Source organism: Phocoena phocoena, chromosome 8, assembly GCF_963924675.1.
Source record: "Phocoena phocoena chromosome 8, mPhoPho1.1, whole genome shotgun sequence".
In the NCBI taxonomy this organism is placed as follows: Eukaryota; Metazoa; Chordata; class Mammalia; order Artiodactyla; family Phocoenidae; genus Phocoena; species Phocoena phocoena.
The window spans coordinates 106,671,693-106,697,560 of NC_089226.1; the positions used below are offsets into that span (position 1 = coordinate 106,671,693).

The following is a 25,868-nucleotide window of genomic DNA, read 5'->3' on the forward strand; positions in this document are numbered from 1 at the left end:
GCTTCCTTCGGGAGAGACGGGAAGGGTGGTGGATCTAGCGCCCCAAGGAGTGCAGGCCCCGTGACCGCCCTGCCGCTGCTCCAGCACAAAAGTGAATCAAACAGCGCTGCGCTCGTGGGAAGACCCAACAGAACCGGGACGAACTTCGCATCTCGGTTTCGGTGATAGCCTGCACGGGTGGCTGACGGGCAGGGAGGTGAGCGTTACTCCCACGAGGCCCCGCAGAAGGGTCTGCAACGGGCAGCGTAAATGCTTGCTTCATGGAGTGGGTTCCCCGGCGCCGGCTGGGGAGCCTCCTCACGGCAGACCTCGGGTGCTGGGTCCCAGCCTGCAGCTTCCAGCTTCTGGGCTACATGGGCCTGAACTCCTGCTGTCTCTGCAGACCCCCAGCATACACCCCCGAGACGGGCACTCGCTGCGAGGGCAGGAACGCCCACGAGCAGCTCTGTGTGCCCTGGGTAGAGACCCCCAACCACCGGCCACTGTCCCCTCCAGCCCTTCCTGAGAAGTGCCGTTGTCATCACTCAGATCTGGCTCTGGGCAGGGAGAGAGAGTGCCTGGGACAGGATTCCAGCCCCAGCTTTCGATGATGTGTGCCTAGCCTCATAGGAACGCAGTCAGGTTGGGGGCAGGGGCACTGGGCGCCCTTCCAGGAGTCGCAGCATTGAGGCCCTAAGGAGTGGGGCTAGCCCTGGGTAAAGTGCTTCCGTCCTGGGCTTTCTGGTTCTTGTCTCTGCTGGGAGGGAGGCCAGTGGAGCAGCGCGTGAGTCTCCAGGTGCCGTGTAATCGTCCTTCTGCTCACCTGCGAGTAGGTACAGGTGGGGTGATGGGAACAAGGGAGCATCCGGACGGGATGGGAAGCATCCGGACGGGAAGTGGCTTGTACCGCACTGCTGTTCAGTCATTATACCCAGGCCATGGTCCCAGCCTCACCAGCCGGGGGCCCTGGCTTTGCTCCTTGACACTCGCCCTGCATCTGGCCTGTCCCTAAATTCAGTTTTCCTGGCACTAGAGCTACGGAAAATTCATAGGACATCAAACTTCGTGGTTTCAGTCTCCAGTTACTGCTGCGTGGGCTCTTTGGGGCAGGAGCTGCGTCTAAATTGAATCTTTGTCTCTCTAGAAAAAGGCTCCATCCAAGCCGATCAGTAGTTTACGCAGCTTCGCGGGAGACTGTTCAGAACCAGGGACCAGATGTTTCTAAGCATCTCTTTGAGAAGCTACACAGTTTGCTTAAAAACAGCTGACGAGCCAGTACAAGCCATGGGCTCTGTTGTCAGCCAGGCTCCCCCAGGTCCTCCCCAAACAATTCCCTGTTACCACGTGTCTGACCTGCCCCAGAAAAGGACCAGACCGGCCCCTGTGAAGGCCGGGCTGCTGCCTGCTAGCCCGAGTTACTGAGATCCAGGGCAAGGGGGTCTTTAAACCTGTGCTTCCCTTCCCCGCAGGAATCTGGTACGATATCCTCAGAGGCATCGGGAAGCTTGCCGTCATAATCAACGTAAGTGACCGGTGACTTCAGGACCTCGGCCAGGAAGCCCGGCCGAGCTGCCATGCGGCTGGGCACCCCCTCCCCTTCCAGGGAGCTGGTCCGTACCTCCAGCCTCGGAGCGGTTCCCAGCTGGCAGGAGCATCTCCTCTTCAGAAGCATCCCTTGGTCCTGTTGAGGGGTGGGGCGGGCTCTGGTGGGAATGACAAAATCTCCTCGACCTTTCTCTGAAACCGGGGGCAAAACCCTCCACTGTACCCACCTTGGCCCCTAAGTCCCCTCTCTCCCAAGTCCTGAGAACAAACAAGAGAAGGAGATAGAGGCAGACAGGGAGGGAGAGAGACAGAGACAGGGAGGGCGGGAGAGGGAGAGAGACAGAGACAGGGAGGGCGGGAGAGAGAGAGACACACAGAGACACAGAGACAGAGAGAGACACAGAGATACCTCATTAGCAACTCTTCTGCTCTTTTTTTGAAAAGTTAATTTTGGGACGTCCCCGGAGGTCCAGTGGTTAAGACTCCGTGCTTCCACTGCAGGGGACACGGGTTCGATCCCTGGTCGGGGAACTAAGATCCCGCAGGCCACGCGACACGGCCAAAGAAAAAAAGTTAACTTTCCCCCTTTATGTGAAACTCATGCCCGCTCTTCAAAGAAAGTTTGAGAAATCCTGAAACACGGAAAGAAGAGGAACCTGCCAGTTGCACACACACGCACACAGGCACGCACAGACACACAAGCTCACTGAGGATGGTGCCCCGCCCTCCATGGCCCTGCCTCAGCATCTGGTCCACGCCTTCCTGACACGAGAACCCCAGGGGGGTCTGCAACGCCTCAGCCCTGTGACCCTAACCCCTCCACCAGCCATCCAAGCCTGAGCCCCCCAGAAGCTGCCACCTTGCGCCTTGTAGGGTCGGGGATGGAGCGGGGGGCGGGCAGGCAGCTCCCTGGAGCAGATGGTCACAGTGCTGGGTCAGGGTCACAGTGAGGCCCTGACACTCAGTCCCCACGGCACAGGAAGCGATGCTCGGCCCAGGAGAAGGGACCCTCAGAGCCCTGGACCTGCTTTCCCTGCTGGCTGACAGCTCCCTGTCAGCCACCCAGTCCCGCTGGGTTAAGGCTTTGAAACCCCACTTATAAAGGGAGACCATGGGCTAAGCTTGCACACTGGACAGCAACAGCTCCACACCCCGACCCGGGCTGAGCTGGGGGGCACATTTTGATGGGGAGAGGCTGGAAACACCAAGGTACAGCCCCTGTGGGGCACGAGCGTGGGGGCGCTGAGAGCAGAGCGGCTAGGAACAAGCTGGACGTCTCGTGAGAGCAGCCAGCAGCAACAATAATAATAATAGCAGCTAACATTTATTGAGCATCTAGAATGCTCCGGGCCCTTCTAAGCCCATTCAGTGCACCCACCCACTAGTGCACACACGGCCCACGGAGGCAGAGGGTTATTGCCCCATCGTGCAGGTGATACAGCCGAGGCACAGAGAGGTCAGGTGACTTGCCCAAGGTCACACAGCCAACAAGAGGCAGAGCTGGACTTTACCCCAGGCCGTCGGGTCCATGCTCTGATACTGGCCTTACACTGCACTGCCCCGGGGACTGCTCTAGAATAGGGTGAGCTGGGTCTGAACTTCACAATCCACAAAGCACTTTCCCTCCCTGCCTCGCTCTCTCTCAAACAAGCCAGGAAGGAGAAGCACCTAGAGCGGGCGCTGTTAGCCCTGTTTGACAAGAGAAAATGGAGGCACAGAGAGGTCAGGCGATTTGTCCAGGGCCACACAGCCGGTGAGAGGCAGCCAGCATTGTCCCCAGGCCTTCTCGTTCAGGGGCGCCCTGCTCCCAGCCCCCGGGCCCTCTCCTCAGGGTGCTGGAGGGGCTGACGGGAATGCCCCCAACCCCTTCTCGTTCAGGGGCGCCCTGTCCCCAGCCCCCGGGCCCTCTCCTCAGGGTGCTGCAGGGGCTGACGGGAATGCCCCCAACCCCTTCTCGTTCAGGGGCGCCCTGCTCCCAGCCCCCGGGCCCTCTCCTCAGGGTGCTGCAGGGGCTGACGGGAATGCCCCCAACCCTTTGTTTGTCACTTGACAAGCTGAGGCCATGGGGTCATGTTTGCCAACTTGGGTCACATGGCCGGGCCCCAGGGCCAGCGCTGCCCTGGCTCAGGTGGGGTACATGCCCTCCCCCTCCCAGCTGGCGTCCGCACTCACTGCTCTGCTCCCGCCCCAGGCGTTCGTGATCTCCTTCACGTCGGACTTCATCCCTCGCCTGGTGTACCTCTACATGTACAGTGAGAACGGGACCATGCACGGCTTCGTCAACCACACCCTCTCCTCCTTCAATGTCAGCGACTTCCAGAATGGCACGGCCCCCAACGACCCCCTAGACCTGGGCTACGAAGTGCAGATCTGCAGGTACCGCCCAGGCAGCTCTCTTTAGAGAGCCGCATTTGGTGGGCTTCTGCGAAAACCCCAGTTCAAGCCAGGATCCTTTCAGGGCAAATCACAGAACAGCTCAATCTTGCTTCAAGGGGAAAAAAAATATATCCCTGGGGTAGGGGTAGGATGTGATTTATTAGTTCTTTAACTAAGAAGTCCATGATAGGCTTCCGGCATGGCTGGATCCAGGGGCTGCCGTTTGTCATCCGGCCCCATTCTGACACTGCCTCCCAATTTTATACATTCCTGCATGTGGGCGTCATTTCCTGACAGGCAGTAAGCGTCCCCCAGCAGTCCTCTCTGCTCGGCAGTCCCAGTAGGGGGGCTTTCTTTCCCACTCGTCAGCAGAAGTCCTAGGATTGAGTCTCAATGACGTGCCTCGGGTCAGAGGCCCATCCCTGAACCAATCACTGTTGCCAGAGTGTGCGGGGATCTTGTTGGCTAGGTCTGGGTCGTGTGCCAGGGTATGGAGTCATAGCCATAGATTTGGGGGCACCCGAAGGAAAACTGGGGTGCTGGGTGCTGGGCAGGCAAAAGCAACAGATGTCTGAGAGGGTCCAACCTGTGGGGCCCCATCAGCCGGCCAGACACTCAGGGCGGGCAGGTAGCACCCCAGGAAAGACGGAGGCGGGGAAGAGGGTGGGGGCACGAGTGAGGGGCAGAGCCAGGCCTGGCTATTCGCTGTGCATCTTCCACGTGCCAGCCTGGCTGGGTTAGGGGCCGGAAGCTCAGGGCTGGGGCTCGGGAATGGCCCACATGATCCCTGCTGCCCAGGGACTTTGTGCGGGGACAACAGAAGCATAAACAGATCGAGTTAAAGCGGTGATAGTAGCAGGAAGCCCGGGTAGAGGGTGTAGGCGGTAGGGCTCACTCCAAGGGGAGGGGCAAAGCGGGTAAAAGAAGAGTGGTGAGCAGGGGCGTCTGTGGGTGGGAAACTACAGCCTGTTCTGGAGCGTAAAGGGAAACGTGGACGGTAGGACAGAAGGTGCAGGCAGGGGCACGGCATCCCGGGTCAAGAAACAGAGGACTGTGGAGCGACTGGCCACGGGCTTTGCCATGAGGCTGAGACCGGGGAGGCAGAGTGGGGCACACCCGGCATCTGTGGGCAGTCCACACCTCCTCCAGCCCCGCTGAGACTCAGAACACGAAAGACTGCAAGGGCCAGAGCGCGTGTCACAAAGCCCACGCGATGACGCGCAGCCCTTTCTGCGTAGGGTGGATAATCTACCCCAAGGCAGTTTACTCTTACTTTGCCCATATTCTGTCAAGCTTACCTGTCTGTCTTCGTACCCTTGCCCTAGTAGCAGGAAGCGGAGGAGACTAGAGCCAGGGTCCAGGGTGCTGACAGCAACAAGCGGTGACATGTGGCTGCTTGCAAAAAAAAAAAAACTGGCCCAAGAAATGGAAAACCAGCACCGCGTGCAGTCATTGGAACAGGCAGGCAGACGTGTCCAGCATAGGTGCTACTGAGGGCTTTGCAACAGCAGATGTGCCCAGCTGACCCCGAGTGCTTAAAGAGAAATTACACGACGTGCCGTGTGTTCTGTGTTAGGGCAGGGACCACACCTACTCTGGGACCCGGTACAGCCAGGCCTGCCAACAAGAAAGGGCAGGTGACACACAAACAGGCAACACGACATGCTTCCCGCTTTTCAGAATCCCACCCACCGCATGTTTCAAGGCACATGTACGTGAGCACGTACATCACAGGAAAGGCCCAGGTGATCTGCTTCAACCCCCTGCGTGGTCGCCTCGGGCAGGGTCTGCCTGGAGAGCTGGGGGTCAAGGGCAGGGACTCAAGGTCCCTTCCTCGCCATCCTCCGCAGGCACAGGCCCCAGAGACCCCCGAGCTTCCGGTCCAGGACCCCTGCCGCTTCTCAGCCAGCGCTGCACTTCTCCCGTTTTGTTTGAACATCCCACGCCGAGAACACACTCAGGCTGACCTATTTAACTCAAAATGAATTTGAGAGGAAGAATGATTTAGAACAAAGAAGGCAGGGATATAGGTGGTCATTTTATTATAAATTCCCTCAGAAATGTCAGTGTTGGTGTTTCCTGGGTAAGAATCGGGCATCGGGCATCCAGTCCCCAGAAGCACCTCCCCATCCATGCATCGGTCAGGAGTCCTGGCCACGCAGGGGGAGGCCAAGGAGACAGAGCAAAGACCTGGTTTTTAAGTGAGAACCTTGTTACTTTTACCCCCACAGAGAAGGAAGGCCATAGGCCAGTCCACTCTGCTCCCTGGGATTCGGGCTTTAGCCAGGCCCACCTGACCGTTGCCCACTATTAAGTGCTGTAGGTGCCGTGAGCTCCGTGCTGCCGGCCGCTCCCCTGTCAAGCTGCCTCCCAAAGGAGCAGCACCCAGGCCAGCCTGGGGCAGCAGGAATGGGAGAGGCAGCTTAGCAGAGCTGAGCGCTGTGACCCCTGCTGGCTACCATTTATTCCTGCACTGAAACAGACGTGGTCTCATTGAATGCTCACAGCAGCCCCAGAGAGGGCATTATATTCTCCCCAGGGAGAGCTGGCAGGCTTAGCACAAGAGCAAAGCAAGGAAAACTGTAAGATCATCTCTGATAGAGGCCAGTGCAGGTGGTGGGGGTTGGCATCTGGACGGTTCTTATGTAAGTGGGCTTTGAGGGATGCATAGGAGTTTGCCAGGTGACCCAAACACATTTCCCAGCATCCTGGTGCAACTGGCCTTGAGAACAGAAAGAAGAGGGAAGAGAAAATGTGTGTGGCTTCTGACACTGGGAGAACAGGGGATGCCTGTTCCCATCGGAGATCAGGTGGTGCATCTTCTGCGTGGCTCAGCAGCTGGCACCAGAGGGTGTGTTCCCAGCCCAATCCTGTCTCTGGGGTTGGCAGCTTAGCTCTGAACAGGCCCTCCGAGGCTCCCATCCAGCTCCCTCAGACACAAAGCTCTGTGGGTGAGGGGCCCTGTCTGTGCCCCCCGCAAGCTCTGCCCCTGGAATGCAGGGGCATGCAGTAGCTGCTCAATAAATACTCGCGACATGACTAAGTGAGGGAATGCCAGACCGAGGCCCAGAGAGGACAAGCGATGGAGCAGGGATGCACAGCAAGGCGGGAGCCGGCTCTGGGTCTATGCGAGGCCTGTGCCCACAGAGCTAGGTGCCTCCTCTCCTGGTCTCCCCACCTGGGCCTCAGCTTTTCAGTAACCAGCAGGGCACAGCTGCAGCCCAGCACCTAGAAACCGCCCCGGCCATGGCTTCCTCACACGGCTTTAGGGAAGCTTTTCCCACACAGAGGGGGTCAGCCCCATTAAAACCAAGCACCTCCCAAATTTTGGGGTGGTTGGTGGGGACAGAACCCGGGTTCTCATCCTCACTCTGCCCCACATCAGGCATCTCTGGGCCTCTGAGAAAAAGGCAAACCTAAAGCCCAGGAGGCACCCACCACTCCCGCTGCACAAGGGACAGAGGTGGGACCTTGGGGGCCAGGGAAGTAGGCAACCTTGTCTCCCAGCAGGCGCTCATGGGCAATGTCTGGAAGTGATGAGAAGAGGGCCGGGTTGGTATTTATTACACGGAGATAAGGAGCTAACAGTTGGGAGAGGGAGAGACATGCCCCTCGGGCGCTGGGCCCCGTGGGGCAGGGCGGGCCTGGGGACAGTTCCCTGGTGCCCTGACCACACTAACTGCATGGTTAATGTCGTACAAGGGCTACTTTGAGAAAACGTTTCATTTTTTCCAATAGTTTCCCCTACAGAGAAGGTCGAGACTGGAGAACTGGATTTCAGGGAGCCCTGCCTGGAGTTTTGTGGATGATGGGGGCTGGGTTGAGTCTCTAGGCTTAGGGACCCCACCCCTCTTCAACCAGGGAGGCCCCACTTGCTTTGTGTGACCTACCAGAGTCTCAGGTGGGATTTCTTTTTAGAAAATGGGCTCCACTGCCTTCAAAAGTTTGGAACCCCTGGACCAGATGGTCCCGGAGCCTCTTTCTGTGGGCCCACGGCTGGACTTATGGGGACGCCGCTCTGGCCTGCCCAGCCCACGTGGGTGCTGGCACCCCCTCCAACATGGGGAGACTCCCTGGGCGTGTGAGTGGGCTGGAGGGGGGCCTCTTCCTCCAGGGAGGGTGCTGTCCTACAGTTGGCCCAGGGTCCGACTCAGGCTTTCCTGACACTCACAAGCCCCTCTGTGCGGCCAGACCCCAGTTCCTCTCAGAGACCCAACTCCATTTTGCAGGTACAAAGACTACCGGGAGCCACCATGGTCGGAACACAAGTACGACGTCTCCAAGGACTTCTGGGCCGTCCTGGCCGCCCGGCTGGCCTTTGTCATCGTCTTCCAGGTGCGAGGGTCCTGTCTGCTTCCAGAAGGTTTGGGAATTGAGGCACCGAGGAGGTGCTCTATGCCCAGAACAGGGTCAGGAGGACAGGAGCTGGCCGGCATCTGGGGCTTGGGGGCTGGAGGACTTGCCCTGGGCACCCAAGGGTGGGGAGTACTGGTGACCCCAGGCCCTGGGCAAGGACAGGTCCCAGCCCCTCCTCAGTTAAAGGAAGGCGGGAGGGGGGTTCCAGAAGGACTAGGGTCATTCAGGGAACGCAGGTTTAGTTAAATGCAAGGCATCTTTATCGAAGGAGACCTCAGTCTCCCCTATCACTGTGCAGCAGGAGACGCACCCCAGTGGGCAGGGCTGGCAGGGAGGGACAGGAGGGCAGTGGGCTCCCAGCTGATACCAGTGCCCCCCTGCCCCCCCACAGCAGGCAGGGGACCTGGCCCCGCCTGGCCCAGTCTCTGGGGAGTGGGGCTAACTCTGAGGCCCGAGCGATCCCCAGTGGACGGGGCCCCAGACTGGGGAGTAGCTGACGCACGCGGCCCTGAGGTCCCAGCCGGGGAGGCCATGCTGGGGTTGCCCTCCTGTGTGGCCCCCAGAACCTGGAATCCAGGAACTGGGTTCAAGCCCCAGCCCTGCCCCTTCTACACAGTGTGGCCCCTGGCAGGGCTTCCGGCCCCCGAGGCCCCACTGCCTTGTCCGCCAGCTTTCCATAACCCTCTGGAGCCAGAACTAGTGTCTGGGGCCCAGTTCCCCAGAAGCAGAACCTGAGTCAAGGATTCTGGTGCAAGCCGGTCATTGAGGGAAGGGCCTGCAAGGGGCTGGGGGCACGGAGCTCGGCTGGGAGGGTGTCTGGGCTGGAGCATGAATCCCACCACACACGTGGGCCCACCTTGACGCAAAAGAGGGCCTTTAGTCTGCCCACCTGGCCAGTCATTGGCTGCAACCATCCAGGCTGGGAACAGGGAGACTGGGGGGATGGTTCCCTGGAGACGAGCCTCTGTGAGCTTTAGCGGCCAGCACCCACCGCAGCTGGGGAGCGTCAACCCAGAAGGGTGATGGCGGATGGGGGGGCACCAGCACCTTCCGTGACAAGGTGACTAACTCAGCCATACGTACTAACAAGTGCCGGTCAGATGGAAGTTTAAAAACCAGAGATTTCCGTTTTTCCACGAAAGCCAACTCATTTGCACCCTATGGACCAGGAACGCATCCAGGGTAGCGGCAGACGTTCAGGGTGATCCCGGGAGACCTGACAAATGGCCGAAGGGCCTGCGGAATCATCAGAGACAGTTTAAGCTCCCTGCGTTTCTGGCCTCTTTGTATTTTGACTATTCTCCCTTAAAGCCTTAACACTTGTTATATTTGGTGATGGGTAACCAATCACATCATTTCTCAAGCCTCCCAGCTAAGAGATTCAGAATCACTCAGAGACATTTCCCGTTTACTGAGCTCAGATTCTTTCAAGAAAGTCGGCCACCAGAGGTCCCCCCTGGCTGGTTTCCTGTTTCATTTATACCTTCCGGGAAACCGAGGCCTGGGAAGTCCAGGTGTGTCTGAGGTCCCAGGGCCGGGGTGTGACGGGGCAAGGCACTGCCAGCTGGGGTGCAGGTGGAAGCGGCAGTGCCTCCCAGGTCCTCCTTCCCACTGCCTGATGCTGACTCTCCTTCCAGAACCTGGTCATGTTCATGAGCGACTTTGTGGACTGGGTCATCCCTGACATCCCCAAGGACATCAGCCAGCAGATGCACAAGGAGAAGGTGCTCATGGTGGAGCTATTCATGAGGGAGGAGCAGGGCAAACAGCAGCTGCTGGACACGTGGATGGAGAAGGACCGGAAGAAGGCGGAGCCCTTCAACAACCACAGCCCCACCCCTCCTGCCCCTCCGGACAGCCCCGACTTCCCCGGGGGCGCCCCGTAGCTGCCGGGCATCCCCATCGACGACGCGCGCCCTCTCCCGGGGCAGGCGACTTCTCACAGCCCCCTGGCCCAGTGGCTCCTGGGTTTGTGGCAGGCCTGGAAGACCACTTTCTTCTGATAGGACAACATTTCCCCGTCTTTTTCTGTTTGTTTGTTTGTTTTTTTCTTGTTTTTGCACAAAACCTTTAGGCAGGGAATTCTGTTATCTTTAGGATTCAAGGTTGATCAGAATGATTGCTGGGGACAGGGTGATACACAGCGGATGCAGGCGCGTTGCAGAAGCGATGCTTGGAGTCTGGGGTCTCCTTGGCCGTTAGTGGTGAGAAGCAGCTCCCAGAAGACATCTTCTTTAATCCTCCTGATGCCTTAAGAGAGAGGCGAGGTGGTATTCCAAGGCATTAGACAAAAGCTGGTGCGAGATTTGAGGGCAAACAGAGAAGTGGATAAGGAATAAACGATGCTGACACCAGTTCCAAAAGATATCACCTGCCTCTAGGTTGGAAAAGTGAGATTTTTCATCACCTTTTCCTTCCCTGGGTTCAGAAACCGAGACACTGGTCAGAAAGAGAGGTGCCCTGGCTCTGTCCACTCAGAGGGCCAGGGAGCTCTGAATTTACTCTTGGAGAACTAGTGGGGTGCAGGTGTCCTGAATGAGCAGTGACCGGCACCTCTGGGGTCCCCACAGCAGCCACGTGCCTCGCCCACCTCAGGGTGACAGAAAAACGGGCGGTGAGGGATTATGACCTCGGAGGCGTTTCTGCAGACGGCTTCAGGGTTGCAAGAAGTCTTAAGGCTTCTGGGGGGTACTTCTGCAGCTTCAGAATATTTATTGGGCTTTCTTTAAAATCAATTCTACAGTGGATGTAAGGGTTTTTTCTCTGTAGCTCAAAGGCGGAAGGCTTTTATTTTATTAGCTAACCAAATATCGAGAGGAATTTAAAATACTGTTAATACCAAAGACTTTTATTAATAAAGGCTTCTATTTTGGTAACACTTCTCTATATTTTTACTTACAGGAATGTTACTGTTGGACTATTATCATTTTAAAAGCTTGTGAAAACAAATCTCATAGCCGATAAGAATCTCAATTTGCAGCCATTATACTAACCGATGATCTGAAATTTCTCAAGCACCCAGAGAAACATAAAAGAAATGTTTCCCCAAAGGGAGGGACGAAAAGATAAACGTGTTTGTCTTGAACGTGCGGTCAGTGAGACGCTGACATTCCCGTGAGCTGTCAACTAGGGGGGAGGTCCGTAGGCGTAGCAGATTTTTGTTATTTGCTAAAGGCATGCAATCTGATGCTTCTACTTTCTCTTGTACAGTAAGTGGTTTGAAATGGGGTTTTTTGTATATAAACATTGTATTAAAAATGAGGTGATTACCAAAAAACCTTTTATGGAAACCGTTCTTTTTTTTAAAAAGGTGAGTGTACACAAATCCACAGAGGACCGTGGCTGAACGCTCGTCTGAATAAATTTGCATACATGACACCTTCCTCTCAAAGCCTGTCCACGTGACTTCTGCCCCAGGAAACTCGAGGGGCCAAGCCCAGAGCCCCGTGGTTGGACCTGCACATGCGGAGGGACCCATAAACCTCCACACCCTCAGCCCCAGACACATGGCTCGTTCAGGATGTTCCCGGGACGTTGTCTGTCCACGAGTATGTGCGTGGGTGTGTGTGTGTGCACACGTGTGTGGTTTGCGTGCATGTGCGTTTCTGTGTTGTTTTGTCTGTGTGTGTGCATGCCTGTACACGTATGTGCGCCGGGGAGGGGGGAATTGTGGTCACACCTTCCCAGCAGCCTCTTCCACGATACCCAGATCCCAACCCCTGGTGCCTGCAACCCGACAGAGTTTTTAGTATTTTGGATTTTGTGGACCTAAAATTTCCCCCAAACCTTTTTGGGACCATCCCAGGGTTGCCAGTGCTTTCATTGGGGCCAGTGGGGGCACTTTTTCTTTAATTCATTACCTATAATCACCATCACTTCATGAAAGAAAGACTATCTTTCGCACTCAAACGTCAGCAAGACCTCGACCCGCACACTCGCAGGGCCAGGGAGGGCCTCGGGCGCCCCTTGTGCTGCTGTGTCCCCAGGGAAATCTCAGCAAATCCAAGCTCACGAGGCCCTGGCTGCGGCTCGGTCAAGAATGTCCTTCTGGGGAATTTGCTGGCGGTCCAGTGGTTAAGACTCTGCGCTTCCACTGCAGGGGGTGAGGGTTCAATCCCTGGTCGGGGAACTAAGATCCCATATGCTGTGCAAGGCGGCCCAAAAATAAATTAAAAAATAAAAGTTCCTTCTAAAGCTTTGGAACCTCTTCCTTAGTCCTGATGAGGGTGGCTCCCAGGGCCAGCATCGCCGGAAGCCCTCCCTTTTCATGGGTCCTCCCGGGGGAGGATCTTTGGCCCCAGTGAGTACATGAGCGAACAGTCTCAGAGTGGGGAGGTGACTTGCCCAAGATCACGGGGCTCCTTGGCACCCCTTAGAGAGATCCATCCAGGCAACGTTCAAGATGAAGCCGCGAGCAAGGCAGACACGGCCCCTTCCCTCAGGGGATGACCTCTTGCAGTGGGCATCAGAGGCTGAACAAGAAAATGAACCCAGCACAAGATCATCTCAGAGGAAGGAAGGGGCGCTGATGAAAATGAAACAGGGGTGTGACTGAGAGTCACTCAGAGTGACCAAGCTGGGCAGGGAGGCCCCTGGAGTCTGAACAAGGAGCAGCCAGAATGTAAAACCCTGGAGGAAGGCAGGATGGTTCAGGCAGCGGAGTGCATGTGCAAAGGCCCTGAGGCAGCGGTGTGCTGGGTGAGTTGGAGGAGCTTCAAGAAGTTCATCACGTCTGGAGGAGAGGCACGGGGGGGCGGGGGCAGGAGACGAGGCAGGAATCGGGGACCAAGTCACACCAGCCCCCGGCTTAGTGAGGACCTCAAGCTTGGCGGTAAGTCCACGGCAGGGTCTGGCAGTCTTAACCAGCGGTCTTAACCAGCGCAGTGATGGAACTGACTCACATTTTGAGGTCTTGGTGGCTTTGGATGGACACTGCAGTGGGGTGGGGAGCCACAGAGGAGAGTTGCAGAAATTCAGATGAGCAATAATTGGATTTGGACGAGGGTGGTAGAGGTGGGTGGAAGAAAGCCAACAGATTAACATCACAAAGACCTGGGATCTGGCAGCCAAAGGACCCCCAGAGATGAACTGGTCAGACAGTCCCAGTATTTCACAGATGGACGCAGTGAAGCCCAGAGAGGGTCAGGGCTCTGCTCCGGTCACACAGCAAGCTGGCTACACAGCCATCCCTTGGACCCAGGCCCCTGGCACTCAGCACTGAACAGTTTCTGCTTCTGGTCCCTGGAGTGGTGTGGCAGGAGCTGGGCAGGGCTGGGCCCCCAAGCACAGACAGTGAAGGACCAGGGCCTGCAGGGGGCCTGAGGTCTGGGGTGGGGGGCACTCATGCCAGCATCTTTTATGGGGACTCAGCAGCTCTCTTGAAGGTGGAGGCTGCTGTGAGCTGCAATCAGCCCAAGATACCTCTGTTTGTTAGGTTCAGTGCTTGTTAAATTTTTTTAGTTAATTTAATATATAAAAACCTGGTACATACACATAGAAATCCAGATTTGTATGTTCTCTTGAAAAATCACGCCATCTGATGACACAGCTGTATTTTTCACCATGTCACATTCTTGCACTCGACTGGAGACCGGTGGTGGCCCTTCTTCTTTAGAAAGTGCGTGTCCTTTCTGACAATCACAGCCCCTCTCCCCACTCTCCCACTGGCTGAGGGGGTGGCTGTGACTGCAGCTCCTGGAGTCACTGGCCCTTCGAGACAAGCCGCAGGCCCGGTCCCTTTCCTGGGATCCAGGACCAGCTGTGGGCTTCCCTGGAACTGAGCTTGGCCAAGGTGTGTGCCTGAGACAGGGCTGTCCCTGCCCCAAGGCTGCAATCAGAGCCCCTGGCCCTGGCACCCACATCCCCAGCACACACACACTTTCACCTGCAGGTTCCCGTCCCCCCTACAACAGGTGGTGTGTGCCCCACACTTCGGCAACACTCATTCACTCATCCGTGTTTTGTAAGAGCCACAGCAAAGTAGAGAAATGCTAACACTTGCCAGAAAAGAGGCCAGGAAGCAGCACTGACAGTGCCAGGCATGGAGGGGGCACCAGAAAGTGCTGAATGAATGAATAAGTGAGTGAGTGAGGGATGGATGGATGGATGGATGGATGGATGGGTGGATGGGTGGATGGGTGGGTGGATGGATGGGTGGGTGGATGGATGGGTGGATGGATGGATGGGTGGGTGGATGGATAGATGGATGGATGGATGGATGGATGGATGGGTGGGTGGATGGATGGATGGATGGATGGATGGATGGATGGATGGATGGGTGGGTGGGTGGGTGGATGGATGGGTGGGTGGGTGGGTGGATGGATGGATGGATGGATGGATGGGTGGGTGGGTGGATGGATGGATGGGTGGATGGGTGGATGGGTGGATGGATGGATGGATGGATGGGTGGATGGATATGGGAGGGAGGGAGGGAGAAATGAAAGGTGGATGGATGGATGGACATTTGCATGGATGGATGGATGGATGGATGGATATTTGAATGGATGGATGGATGGATGGACATTTGAATGGATGGATGAACATTTGGATGGATGGATAGACATTTGAATGGATGGATGGATGGATGGATGGATGGACATTTGAATGGATGGAAGGATAGATGGATGAGTGGATGGGTGAATGGTTGGATGGTTGGGTAGTTAGATGGATGGGTGGATGGACATTTGGATGGATGGATGGATAGACATTTGGATGGATGGATGGATGGATGGATGGATGGATGGATGGATAGACATTTGGATGGATGGATGGATGGATGGATGGATGGATAGATGGATGGACATTTGAATGGATGGATGGATGGCAAAAAGCCTGATGACTAGGCCTTTCTGCCTTTGAGCCAAGTGGACCTCTAAGTCAAGCTGACAGGGATGGTGGTGGAGGAGGTTAGGGGCCCATGGGAGGGAAGGTGTGGTGCCCTCTGGACCACAGATACGCCCACAGCAAGTAGCCCACCCCCTGCTCACTCACAGCCTTTGTCAGAGAAGCCTGTAGCAAAGATACATCTGTTGCCCAGAGACACCGACTTGGCTCAGCGCAAGCATTTTAAGCCTGGTTTGCTCAGAAGGGCTGGTGGACATTGCCCCTGCCGAGAGCCCGTCAGGATGCACCCCTGGGAAAAAGGCAACCTTCTACATACTAAGGTCTGATTTCCTGAGCTCTGCCAGGTAACTTATTTAGTGTGTCCATTCCTGCTGTCCCCTCTCTGCAGCCCCCATCCCCTCCCCTTCATCTCTCTCTCCCCCAACACTTTTTTTTTTTTTTTGTGCGGTACGCAGGCCTCTACACCGCTGTGGCCTCTCCCGTTGCGGAGCACAGGCTCCGGACGCGCAGACTCAGCGGCCATGGCTCACGGGCCCAGCCGCTCCGCGGCACGTGGGATCTTCCCGGACCGGGGCCCGAACCTGTGTCCCCTGCATCGGCAGGCGGACTCTCAACCACTGCGCCACCAGGGAAGCCCCCTCCCGCCCAACATTTTTTATTGAAGTGTAACACACAGAAAACTACACAGGTCTTGCGTATACAATCAATTTCCCCAGAAAGCACACAGCTCTGCAGTCCGGACTCAGAATGTTACAGCACCCAAGAAGCCTCCCTTGGCGCTCCCCTCCGGTCAGCCCTCCTCACCCAGCTGTCACCGTCCTGATCGCTATCCTGACCTCAGCAGGAGTGTTTGTCTGGTTTCGCTTGTGGGTGGCTGCCTCCTCCTGCTGGCTGTCTGTGGGAACTGCCCTTAGGGAAGAAAGAGACCCAGCACGTGCGGCGGTCTGTGTTGGTTTTCTGTTTGTGGCCGGGGCAGATGACCCCGAACCCAGTGGCTTAAAAGACCAACGTACTAACCTTACAGTTCCGTGGGCCAGATGTCTGACACAAGTCTCACTGGGCTAAGGGGAAGGCGCGGGCAGGGCTGGGCCCCTCCCGCCATCTCCAGGCCAGTCCTTCTCCCGCGGCTGTCTCTCCAGCTCTCGGCTCATGAGGACCGTGATGGGTTGGGTCCCTGGGATAACCCAGGATGATTGCCCCATCTCAAAGTCCTTCATCTTCATCACACCTGCAAAGTCACTCCTGCCGTGTAAACTAACTCGTTCACAAGGTCTGGGAATTGGGATTGGACACCTTGGGGGCCATTGTCCTGTCCACCATGTACCCCTGCCCCCAGGAAGGAGGGTTTTTTCTGGGAAACAACTAACTACCCCCAAGCAAAGCCCAGAATCCCCAGATATCTAAGGAGAGACTTCAAAAGGAATGAGAAAGACCAAAACAAACAAAAAGAAAGATCCCGGAGCACACCGAGACGACACAGGAGAAAAAGAAAGGAAAGTAACTGTTCTCCGTTCTCATGAATAAAAACCAATGTTCATCCATGAAACAGGCAAAAGATGCACGTTCTTTCTTTCTTTTTGAAAATTTTATTTATTTTTGGCTGCACTGGGTCTTCGTCGCTGTGCGTGGGCTTTCTCTAGGCGCAGCGAGCCGGGGCTACTCTTCGTTGTGGCGCGCGGGCTTCTCGTTTCTTTGTTTAAAGAGACAACGTCAAGTGAAAGGAAAACACATACACTGGACTTCGTCAAAATTTAAGAATTTTTTGCATCAAAGGATAACCAATCAACAGTGAAACAGCAATTCACAAAATGGGAGAACATATTTGCAAACCATGTTTCTGATTAGGGGTTTATATTCGGAATATATAAGGATCCCCTTCAACTGAGCAAGAAAAAGACAAGCAACCCAGTTAAAAGTGCGCAGAGGCCTTGAATAGGCATTTCTCCAGAGGAGACATACAAATGGGCAATAGGCACATGAAAAGATACTCAAGATGGTCATCAGGGAAACGCAAATCAAACCCACGAGACACCACTGCACATCCATTAGGAAGCCCATTATCCAACAAACACAAAATAATAAGAGTTGGTGAGGCTGGGGAGAAACTGGAACCCTTGTGCATTGCTGTTAGGAATGTAAAGTGGTGCGGCTGCTACGGGAAACACTTGGATGGTTTTTCAAAAAAATTAAACATAGGGCTTCCCTGGTGGCGCAGTGGTTGAGAGTCCGCCTGCCAATGCAGGGGACACAGGTTCATGCCCCGGTCCACGAGGATCCCGCGTGCCGCGGAGCGGCTGGGCCCGTGAGCCATGGCCACTGGGCCTGCGCGTCCGGAGCCTGTGCTCCAGGACGGGAGAGGCCACAGCAGTGAGAGGCCCGCGTACCGCAAAAAAAAAAAAAAAAAAAAAAAAAAAAAAAATTAAACATAGAATGACCGTATGATCCAGCAATTCCACTTCTGGATATATAAACAAAAGAATTTAAAGCAGGGACTCAAACAGACAGTTGTACACTCATGTTCACCTGTGGCTTCACGGGGAGTTCCCTGTGATCAGTTGACAGAGGAAGAGAACAATCAGGCCTGGTTTATGGGGGGTTCTACATGATACACAGGCACTCCCTGAAAGTGGACGGTTGCAGCACCACAGCCCCTCTCTGAGGCATCCCTGAGGGACAGCGGTGAAGAGAAATCCTTTAGGTGGGCAGAACTTCTATCAGAATACTTGGAACGCATGAGAAGGAGCCTGGGGCGGGCTGGAGTGGGGGGCGTGTTCCAGGACTTATTTGACATCTATAGACATGCCACCCAATGACAACAGAGCACCCTTTTTTTCTCTCAAGAACCCAGGGAACACTTACCAAGACAGACCACATACTGGGCCCTAAAACAAGCTCAATAAGTTTAAAAGAATTGAAACCATCCAGAGTGTGTTCTCTGCCATAAGGGAATCAAAGTAGGAATCAATGACAGAAAGACAACAGGAAAATCTCTAAACACACGTACGTTACACAGCATACTTCCAAATAATCCATGGGCCAAAGAGAAAGTCCCAGAGGAAATAACAATACATAGAAATGAATGAAAATGAAAACACAGCATATCAAAATTTGCGAGACAAAGCTAAAGTAATGTTGAAAGGAAAATCCATAAAACTAAACGGTTACCTTAGAAATAAATAGCCTATGTGCCCACCTCAACAAACTAGAACAAAAAAAGAGCAAAATAAATCCAAAGCAAGGAGAGGGAAATAAAAAATAGCCAAGACAAGCAAAAAAAAAAAAAAAAATGAAAGAAAAAGTGGAGGGGGGGATAGAGAAAAATCATTGAAACAAAAAGCTGGTTCATTACAAATAAATAAAATCAATAAACCTCTAGCAAGACAGAGAAACTTAGAGAAGACACAAATCACCAATTTCAGGAATGAAACTGAGGGTTCATTATAGGTCTCATAGCCATTAAAAGGATAATGTTACAGACTGAATGTGTTCCCCCAAAATTCATATGTTGAAACTCTACCCTCTCCCCCTGTGATAGTGCTCAAAGGTGGGGCCCCCATGATGGAATTAGTGCCTTTAAAAGAGTCTGGAGAGAATTTGCTTCCCTCTCTGTTCTTCTCCATGTGAGGCTACAATGAGAACTCAGAGTCTGCACTCTGGAACAGGCCCTCACCAGAATGTGACCCTGCTAGCACCCTGATCACAGACATCCAGGCTCCAGAACCATGAGAAATAAAATTCTGTTGTGTGTAAGCCACCCAGTCTATGGTACTTTTCTAGAGCAGCACAAAATGGACTGAGACATAAAATAAGGGAATACTACAAATCACCATGCTCAAAAAGTCTAAGGCTTAGAAAAATGGACAAATTCCTCAAAACTGTACAAACTACCAAAACACAATTAAGATGAAATAGACTATTTGAATAGCCTTACAACCATCAAATCCATAAAAGGAAAATTTATAAATTTTTTTTTTTTTGCGGTGCGTGGGCCTCTCACTGTCGTGGCCTCTCCTGTGGCGGAGCACAGGCTCCGGACGCGCAGGCCCAGCGGCCACGGCTCACGGGCCCAGCCGCTCCGCGGCATGTGGGATCTTCCCGGACCGGGGCGCGAACCCGTGTCCCCTGCATCGGCAGGCGGACTCTCAACCACTGTGCCACCAGGGAAGCCCCCCATAAAAGGAAAATTTGATGAACTGGACCTCATCAAGAGTTAAATTTTTTGCTCTGTGAAAGATCATGTAAAGAGGATGAAAAGATAAGCTACAAACTGCGAGGTAGTGGGTCAGACGCAGGGATAGTTGTGCTAATGAAGGTTCAGATTAACCAAGCCTTGTTCAAGATTCATTCAGTCAGAAATATTTTGTGAGCTCCTACGAAGTGCCAGCCAGTGTTCTAGGCGCTTCTGCAGTGTTCTGCAGGGGAGACGGGCAAAAAACAGAGCAGGAAGCAAAATGTGTAGTAAAGTCAGGAGATGCCACGTTCAGGGGACCAAGAAATGCGGCAGCAGGGTTGGGGATCCAGCGGATGGGGATGTGGTTTAACCCTCCCATGCCAGCCTCCTCCCTGGCCCCTCCATGTCCCCCTTACAGTAGCCACCCTCTGGCCTCGGACCTTGGTTCTCTTTTCATTCTCCTCTCCCTCCATTGGTGACCTCATTCTGTGGGTGATCTAGATACTGTATCAGTCAAGATTCTCAAGAGAAACAGAACCAATAGGATATACAGAGATAAATGAGAAGGTTTATTGTAAGATTGGCTCACTTACAGTGACGGAAGCCAAGAAGTCCCATAGTCTGCCATCTGCAAGCTGGGAACCAGGAAAGCTGGTGTGTGATTCAGTCTGAGTCTAAAGGCCTGAAAACTGGGGGGGAGTGGAGGGGGGCGACGGTGTTCAAGCAGAGAGAGCGAATTCTCCCTTCCTCTGCCTTTTCGTTCTGTTTAGATGATGCCACCCAAATTGGGGAAGGCCATCTGCTTCTGTTAGTCAATTCAAACGCTAATCTCTGCCAGAAACACCCCACAGACACACCCAGAAATAATGTTTTGCCAGCTATCCAGCCACCCCTTAGCCTAGTCAAGCTGACACATAAGATTAACCATCACAAACACCATCTATCTGCAGGATACTCCCAACTTCACATTTCCCACCCAGATCTCTGTTCCGAACCCTGGTCCACACATCCCACTATCCAGTCAACATCTCTACTAGCTCCTCCCCCAGACTCACCCTGATCTCAGGTGGCTGTGAGCGACCACGGTGAGCGGCAGCTTGAAGTGGGATCTCAGTTCCCTGGGAATTGAACCCGGACCACAGCAGTGAAAGCACCGAATTCTAACCACTAGACCACCAGGGACTATTGGCTAGGAGCAGGGCCCTGGCTCTCATCTGCTTTGAAGAAAGAATCAGCAAAGAGATGAAAAGTATTGAGGCAAGTAAAGTGTTTATTAGGAGAGAAGAATAGAAAGCACAGGCGGGCTGAGAGAGAGAGAGAGAGAGGCGTGTGCTTTGGGGGGTGGTTTAAACCATATGGGGGAAGTTCTTCTAGGTTTCTTCTGGCCAATCAGCTTGCTTTGTCTGGCTCTGAGTCCATATCTGGTCTGACTCAGGGCCCTCCCCTGTGTGCACGTGTATCTTTTAGCCAAGATGGATTCCAGCGCAAGGGTCTCTGGGAGGTTAACAGAACATATTATGGTCTAGCGCCCCCTCCCTTTAACCTTTCTGCACAGGCATAGTCTGGGAGGGGGTCTCCTTGGCCCAAGAATGAGAACTATGTGGTCTCTTTGTCTTTTATGCCAGCAGGGCTCAGCCCGTCTCTGTTTCTGCCATTCCGTTCCCTTGAAGCATCCACAGGAGACAAAGTCCAGCTGCTTATCCTGTTCCTGTTATTATCTTTATTTTTAAAGCATAAACAGGAGGTTAGTTGTAAATGTCTAAACTGGGGCCCGTCTATCTCCTGCCTCAACGCCACCCACACGCTCCCCAGGTCAGCAAATGGACACTCCAACTTTCAGACCTTACAAACATCCTCAGTGCCTCTCGTTTACATACAGCCCCAAATCAAAAGAAGGCTGCGCCTCTCATCTGGATTACTGTGGAGTCTCCTGGGTTCTACCCAGTGATTCTATAAAAATGTAACTCAGAGGGCTTCCCTGGTGGCGCAGTGGTTGAGAGTCCGCCTGCCGATGCAGGGGACGTGGGTTCGCGCCCCGGTCCGGGAGGGTCCCACATGCCGCGGAGCGGCTGGGCCCGTGAGCCATGGCCACTGAGCCTGCGCGTCCGGAGCCTGTGCTCCGCAACGGGAGAGGCCACAGCAGTGAGAGGCCCGCGTACCGCAAAAGAAAAAAAAAAAAGAAAATCCCCTTGCCATTTCCTGCATCGTGAATCTCTTTGGTTGTTCAGTTACTTGTTCTTCCTCTTGTCTCTCTTTGTCCTTTCTCTGGGCCTCCAATTCCATCAGGTCTTCATTAGGAAGTTCCACGTTCGCATCTTTGAAAGTTCGCAACTTGAAGGTTCCTACGTAGGGGATTTATCATATTCATAATGGCCAAAAAGCAGAGAAAACTGAAAGATCCATCCACTGATGACTGCATACACAAATGTGGTCCATCCCTACAATGAAATACTACTGACCCATAAAAAGGAAAGAAGCACTGTCACAGGCTACAAGGACGAACCTTGAAGATGTTACGCTCAGTTAAAGAAGCCAGGCACAAAAGGCCACACAAAAGTGTATGGTTCCGCTTACATGAAATGTCCAGAACTGTCAAATCCAGAGAGACAGGAGTAAATTAGCGGTTGCCAGGGGCTGGAGAAAGAGCGAGGGAAAGCAAGTGATTAATAATGAGTACCAGGTTTCTACATGGGCGAGACGAAACTAAAACTAGCAAATGGTGGGGATTGCACAACCTTATGAATATACTAAAAACACCGAGTTGTACACTTTAAAAGGGTGAGTTGTAGAGAATGTGAATTACATCTCAATTTTATATATATATATATACTTTTTTTTTTCCTCTAGGTAACTCAGATGGCTTCACTCTTCCACTCACCCTCTGCAGGGTCTCAGGAACAGTAAAGCCGCGTTCTTAGCTGGCTCCTCCTAATTCACCCCCTCCACTCGCTGACCACCCCCTTCCTCCCCGGCTCTGCTCCTGCAACCTCCGCTCCTCTTTGCTTCTGCTCTTGCTGTGGCTCCGCCCTCTTCCCCTCAAGCCTACACACCTGGCCCCTCACACCCGGCACGTGCACCTGCACCTTGGGACCCCGCCCTCTCAACGTGCGCCGCCCCACGTCCACACTCCCCATCCCCCTATCCTCTTGGCCGCGACTCGCATTAACTTCTGGCTTTCCTGCACTTTCTTATCAGTGTTAGGTAATCTTGTGTCCTGATGCTGTAAGCTCCGGGCAGGCGGGGCCTTTGGCACTTTGTTCCCGATTTGTTACCAGAACCTACTGCGTGGTACACAGTAGGCGTCAGTAAACGCTAACAAGCATTCAGAAAAATAATGAGGATAACTTTAAAAAATCAAGTAGTTATTAAACTTTTAAAACTAAATAAAACTCTGAATAGTCTTTTCTGCACACTGATTTCCAGGGGACACTAAAGGACATGCATTTTCACAAATGTTAATAAATAAATGCATTTATTATCGGCGTCCGCAGTGCAACTTTCCACAGAAAACACAGCCCGCGCCCGGAGCGTCGGGACACCCAAGGCCGCACGCCCCCACCCAGAGGGAGAAGGACGTCAGGGCGCAGGCGCAGAGGTCGGGGTCCCACCGCCGTCAGCATGTCTGGTGCGCCTCCTGGCGGCGGCCGCAAGCCACGCCCCCACCCCCGGGCGGAAATGGCTACTGTTGGACTCGGGGAGCATGCGCGAGTCCCGGGAGTTCTCGCGAGAGAAAGCGGCCCCAAGGGAGATTTCCGGTGAGGGGGGCATCAGACGCTGGAAGTGGGAACTTCCGCCGCTAGGCCGAGGGGCGCAGGGCGCTAGAGGAGGCGCGGGCCAGAGAGCGGGCGGCGGGCCGGTCCGGGGGAAGCCAGAGGAGGGCCGGGCCCCGCCGCGCCCGCCGCCATGGACCCGTTCCTGGTGCTGCTGCACTCGGTGTCGGCCGGCCTGTCGAGCAGCGAGCTGACTGAGCTCAAGTTCCTGTGTCAAAGCCGCGTGAGCAAGAGAAAGCTGGAGCGCGTGCAGAGTGGCCTGGACCTCTTCTCCGTGCTGCTGGAGCAGAACGAGATGAGCCCCGAGAACACCGTGCTGCTCCGCGAGCTGCTCGTCTCCCTGCGGCGCCAGGACCTCCTGCGGCGCCTGGACGACTTCGAGGCGGGCGCGGCGGGCGGGGCCGCGCCGGAGGAGCGAGGTGGGGGCGGGGGCCTGAGGTCTGGGGGTCAGGCGGGGCCGCGCCGGAGGAGCCAGGCGGGGGCGCGGGCCTGAGGATTGGCGGGGCGTGCGGGGCCGCGCCCGAGGAGCCAGGTGGGGGCGGGGCCGCGCCGGAGGAGCGAGGTGGGGGCGGGGGTCTGAGTTCGGGGGTCGGGCGGGGCCGCGCCGGAGGAGCCAGGCGGGGGCGGGGGCCTGAGGACGGGGGGCGCCGGGGGAGGCAGGGTCAGCTGGACCAGCAGTAGTTTCGATTTCCCGGGCGCCTAAGCTTTTCCGGGTTCGGTTTGCGTGGGTTTTCTCTAAACAGCCCTGGGAGACAGGTAATATACCCAGTTTGCAGATGGGAGAACCATAGTGCACAGAAGTTAACAGCCTAAGTTGCAGAGCATGGACACCCATCCCCCAGCCTCAGTATTTTCTCCACCTCCCCCCTCCCTCCGGGTGAGTTAGAGATTACTCGAAAGGAAAGGACATTGCTAACCTCCTGGGTGGAGTGGAAGTACACCAGAAGCGTCACAGCAGGTACGGGTTGGTTGATAAGGGACAGTTTTTGCACAATGGGCCATCAGGGTGTGGTCCTGGCTCTGCTGTTGTCTAGCTGTGTGATCTCAAGAAATAACTTACACGTACCTTCCGTGTCTCCATTTCCTCTTCTGTACAAGTGATCAGTAACGCAGGTGCCCACCTCACAGAACTGGAGGAGTTGGCACACAGGCTGACAGCATATCAGGGATTTGCTTTCGAAGATGCAGCTTCGCAGGAACCTTCCAAGAAGCATTTTGTCCTTCCTCTTCTCCCTGCTCCCGTCCAGAAACAGCCTTTTGTAGTCTGTCATGCTGATCTCAGTAGTGACTTTTCAGCAGATGAGGACATAGTAGCCAGAGACTGAGGACTGGTGTCAGTCAGGACATCTTCCAGAATAAGAATCGGGGTGTTCAGGGCTGGCGTACAAATTACCGTATCTTGGTGGCCTAGAGCAACAGAATTTGATGCTCTTACAGTTCTCGGTCCAGTAGTCAAGTCAGGGTGTCACTAGGCCATGCTCCCTCTGAAAGCTCTCGGGGAGGAGCCTTCACGCCTCCTCTGGTTTCTGGGGACTCCAGGCGTTCTTGGCTTGTGCCAGCATCGCTCCAGTCTCTGCCTCCGTGGCACGTGGTCTTGTCACTGGATTTAGGGCTCACCTGGATAATCCAGGATGATCCCCTCGTCTCAAGATCGTCAACTGAATCTCATCTACCAAGGCCCTTTTCCAAATAAGTTAACATTCACGGTTCCAGGGGTTTGACGTGAACATACGTTTTAGGGGCCACCATTCAACCCACTGTAGGGTGAGATGGGGGAGCAACTCCATCTCCCTGTCCTGAGTAGGTATCTCCGTAACAACACACCCCAACTGTTAAGTCTTCAGAGCAGGCCACGCCTCTTGGGTAGTGTTTCAGGGTGTGGTTAGCTGGGGCAGGATTGGCCTCTGCAGGAGGACCTCTTGGTACCCAGCCCTTGGGTCAGCACCGAGGAGCCCATCAGGGAGTGTGGGGTAACCTGTCTCCTAAAGAGCTCCCGCAATCTCTGCTCAGTCATTGTGTTCTTTACCTCCCCAGACCTGCGGGCAGCCTTTGACATCATCTGTGATAACGTGGGGAAGGACTGGAGGAAACTGGCTCGTCACCTCAGAGTGTCTGACGCCAAGATTGAAGCCATTGAGGAGAAGTATCCCCGGAACCTGGCAGAACAGGTGAGGGAGTCGCTGAGAGTCTGGAAGAACAGCAGGAGGGATGATGCGGCCGTGTCCCACCTGGTGAGGGCGCTCAGGGCCTGCCGGCTGAACCTGGTGGCAGACCTCATCGAGGAGGGTCAGCGGGCCCGGGCCCTCCAGAACGAGAGTGGGGACCCTGTGTCACTCTCTGAGTCCTGGGACTCAGACTCGCCTGCCTCAGGGGCCTCCCGATGACCCAGCTGCTCTTCTCCAGGACCAAAGGCATCTACCCACTCTGAACTTCGGTTCCCTCCACCGCAGTTAACCACGTCCCAGCCGTGCCAGTGCGTGAAGACCTGGCAGGGAGCCGGGTGAGGGCCCACGCGGGCTCTGGGCACTGTGATCAGCCTCAGAGGGAGATGCTTTCATCCCCGCTAAACGAGTTCCTACCGGAGGACATTGCGGGCCACATCTGACACGTAGGAGGGACCTAGATACTAGTTAGGGTTAGAAACCTGGTCGTTGTCCAAGTGAGGAAGCGCAGAGTGGAACTGGAGGCAAGTCAGTAGTAATGGGGGAGTTGGGCTGGTAGCCAACGCTGTCCGGCTCTGGAGCCCGCGCTTGGAACCACTGGCTCCTTCTGCCAGTGGTTGCCACGGTTGCCAAAGGCTTGGAGGCTGGCGGTGTAGACCCATCTCC

General features: G+C 54.9%; 2 protein-coding genes across 2 annotated transcripts in view; both read left to right on the forward strand.

Moving 5' to 3' along the window:
* The window catches only part of ANO1 (anoctamin 1), a 158,944-nt gene extending 148,575 nt beyond the window's left edge, over positions 1-10,369 (forward strand). The window contains exons 24-27 of the mRNA XM_065883194.1: positions 1,449-1,501; positions 3,716-3,900; positions 8,130-8,235; positions 9,894-10,369. Coding sequence (XP_065739266.1) covers positions 1,449-1,501; positions 3,716-3,900; positions 8,130-8,235; positions 9,894-10,142 — 593 coding nt within the window. The 3' untranslated portion in view covers positions 10,143-10,369. The remainder of the gene's footprint in view (positions 1-1,448; positions 1,502-3,715; positions 3,901-8,129; positions 8,236-9,893) is intronic.
* A 12,804-nt stretch (positions 10,370-23,173) lies between these two features.
* On the forward strand, positions 23,174-25,424 carry FADD (Fas associated via death domain). The gene is made up of 2 exons (XM_065882481.1): positions 23,174-23,459; positions 25,075-25,424. Exons 1-2 carry the CDS (start codon positions 23,174-23,176, stop codon positions 25,422-25,424), a joined length of 636 nt encoding a protein of 211 aa, XP_065738553.1.
* Positions 25,425-25,868: the final 444 nt, after the last annotated feature.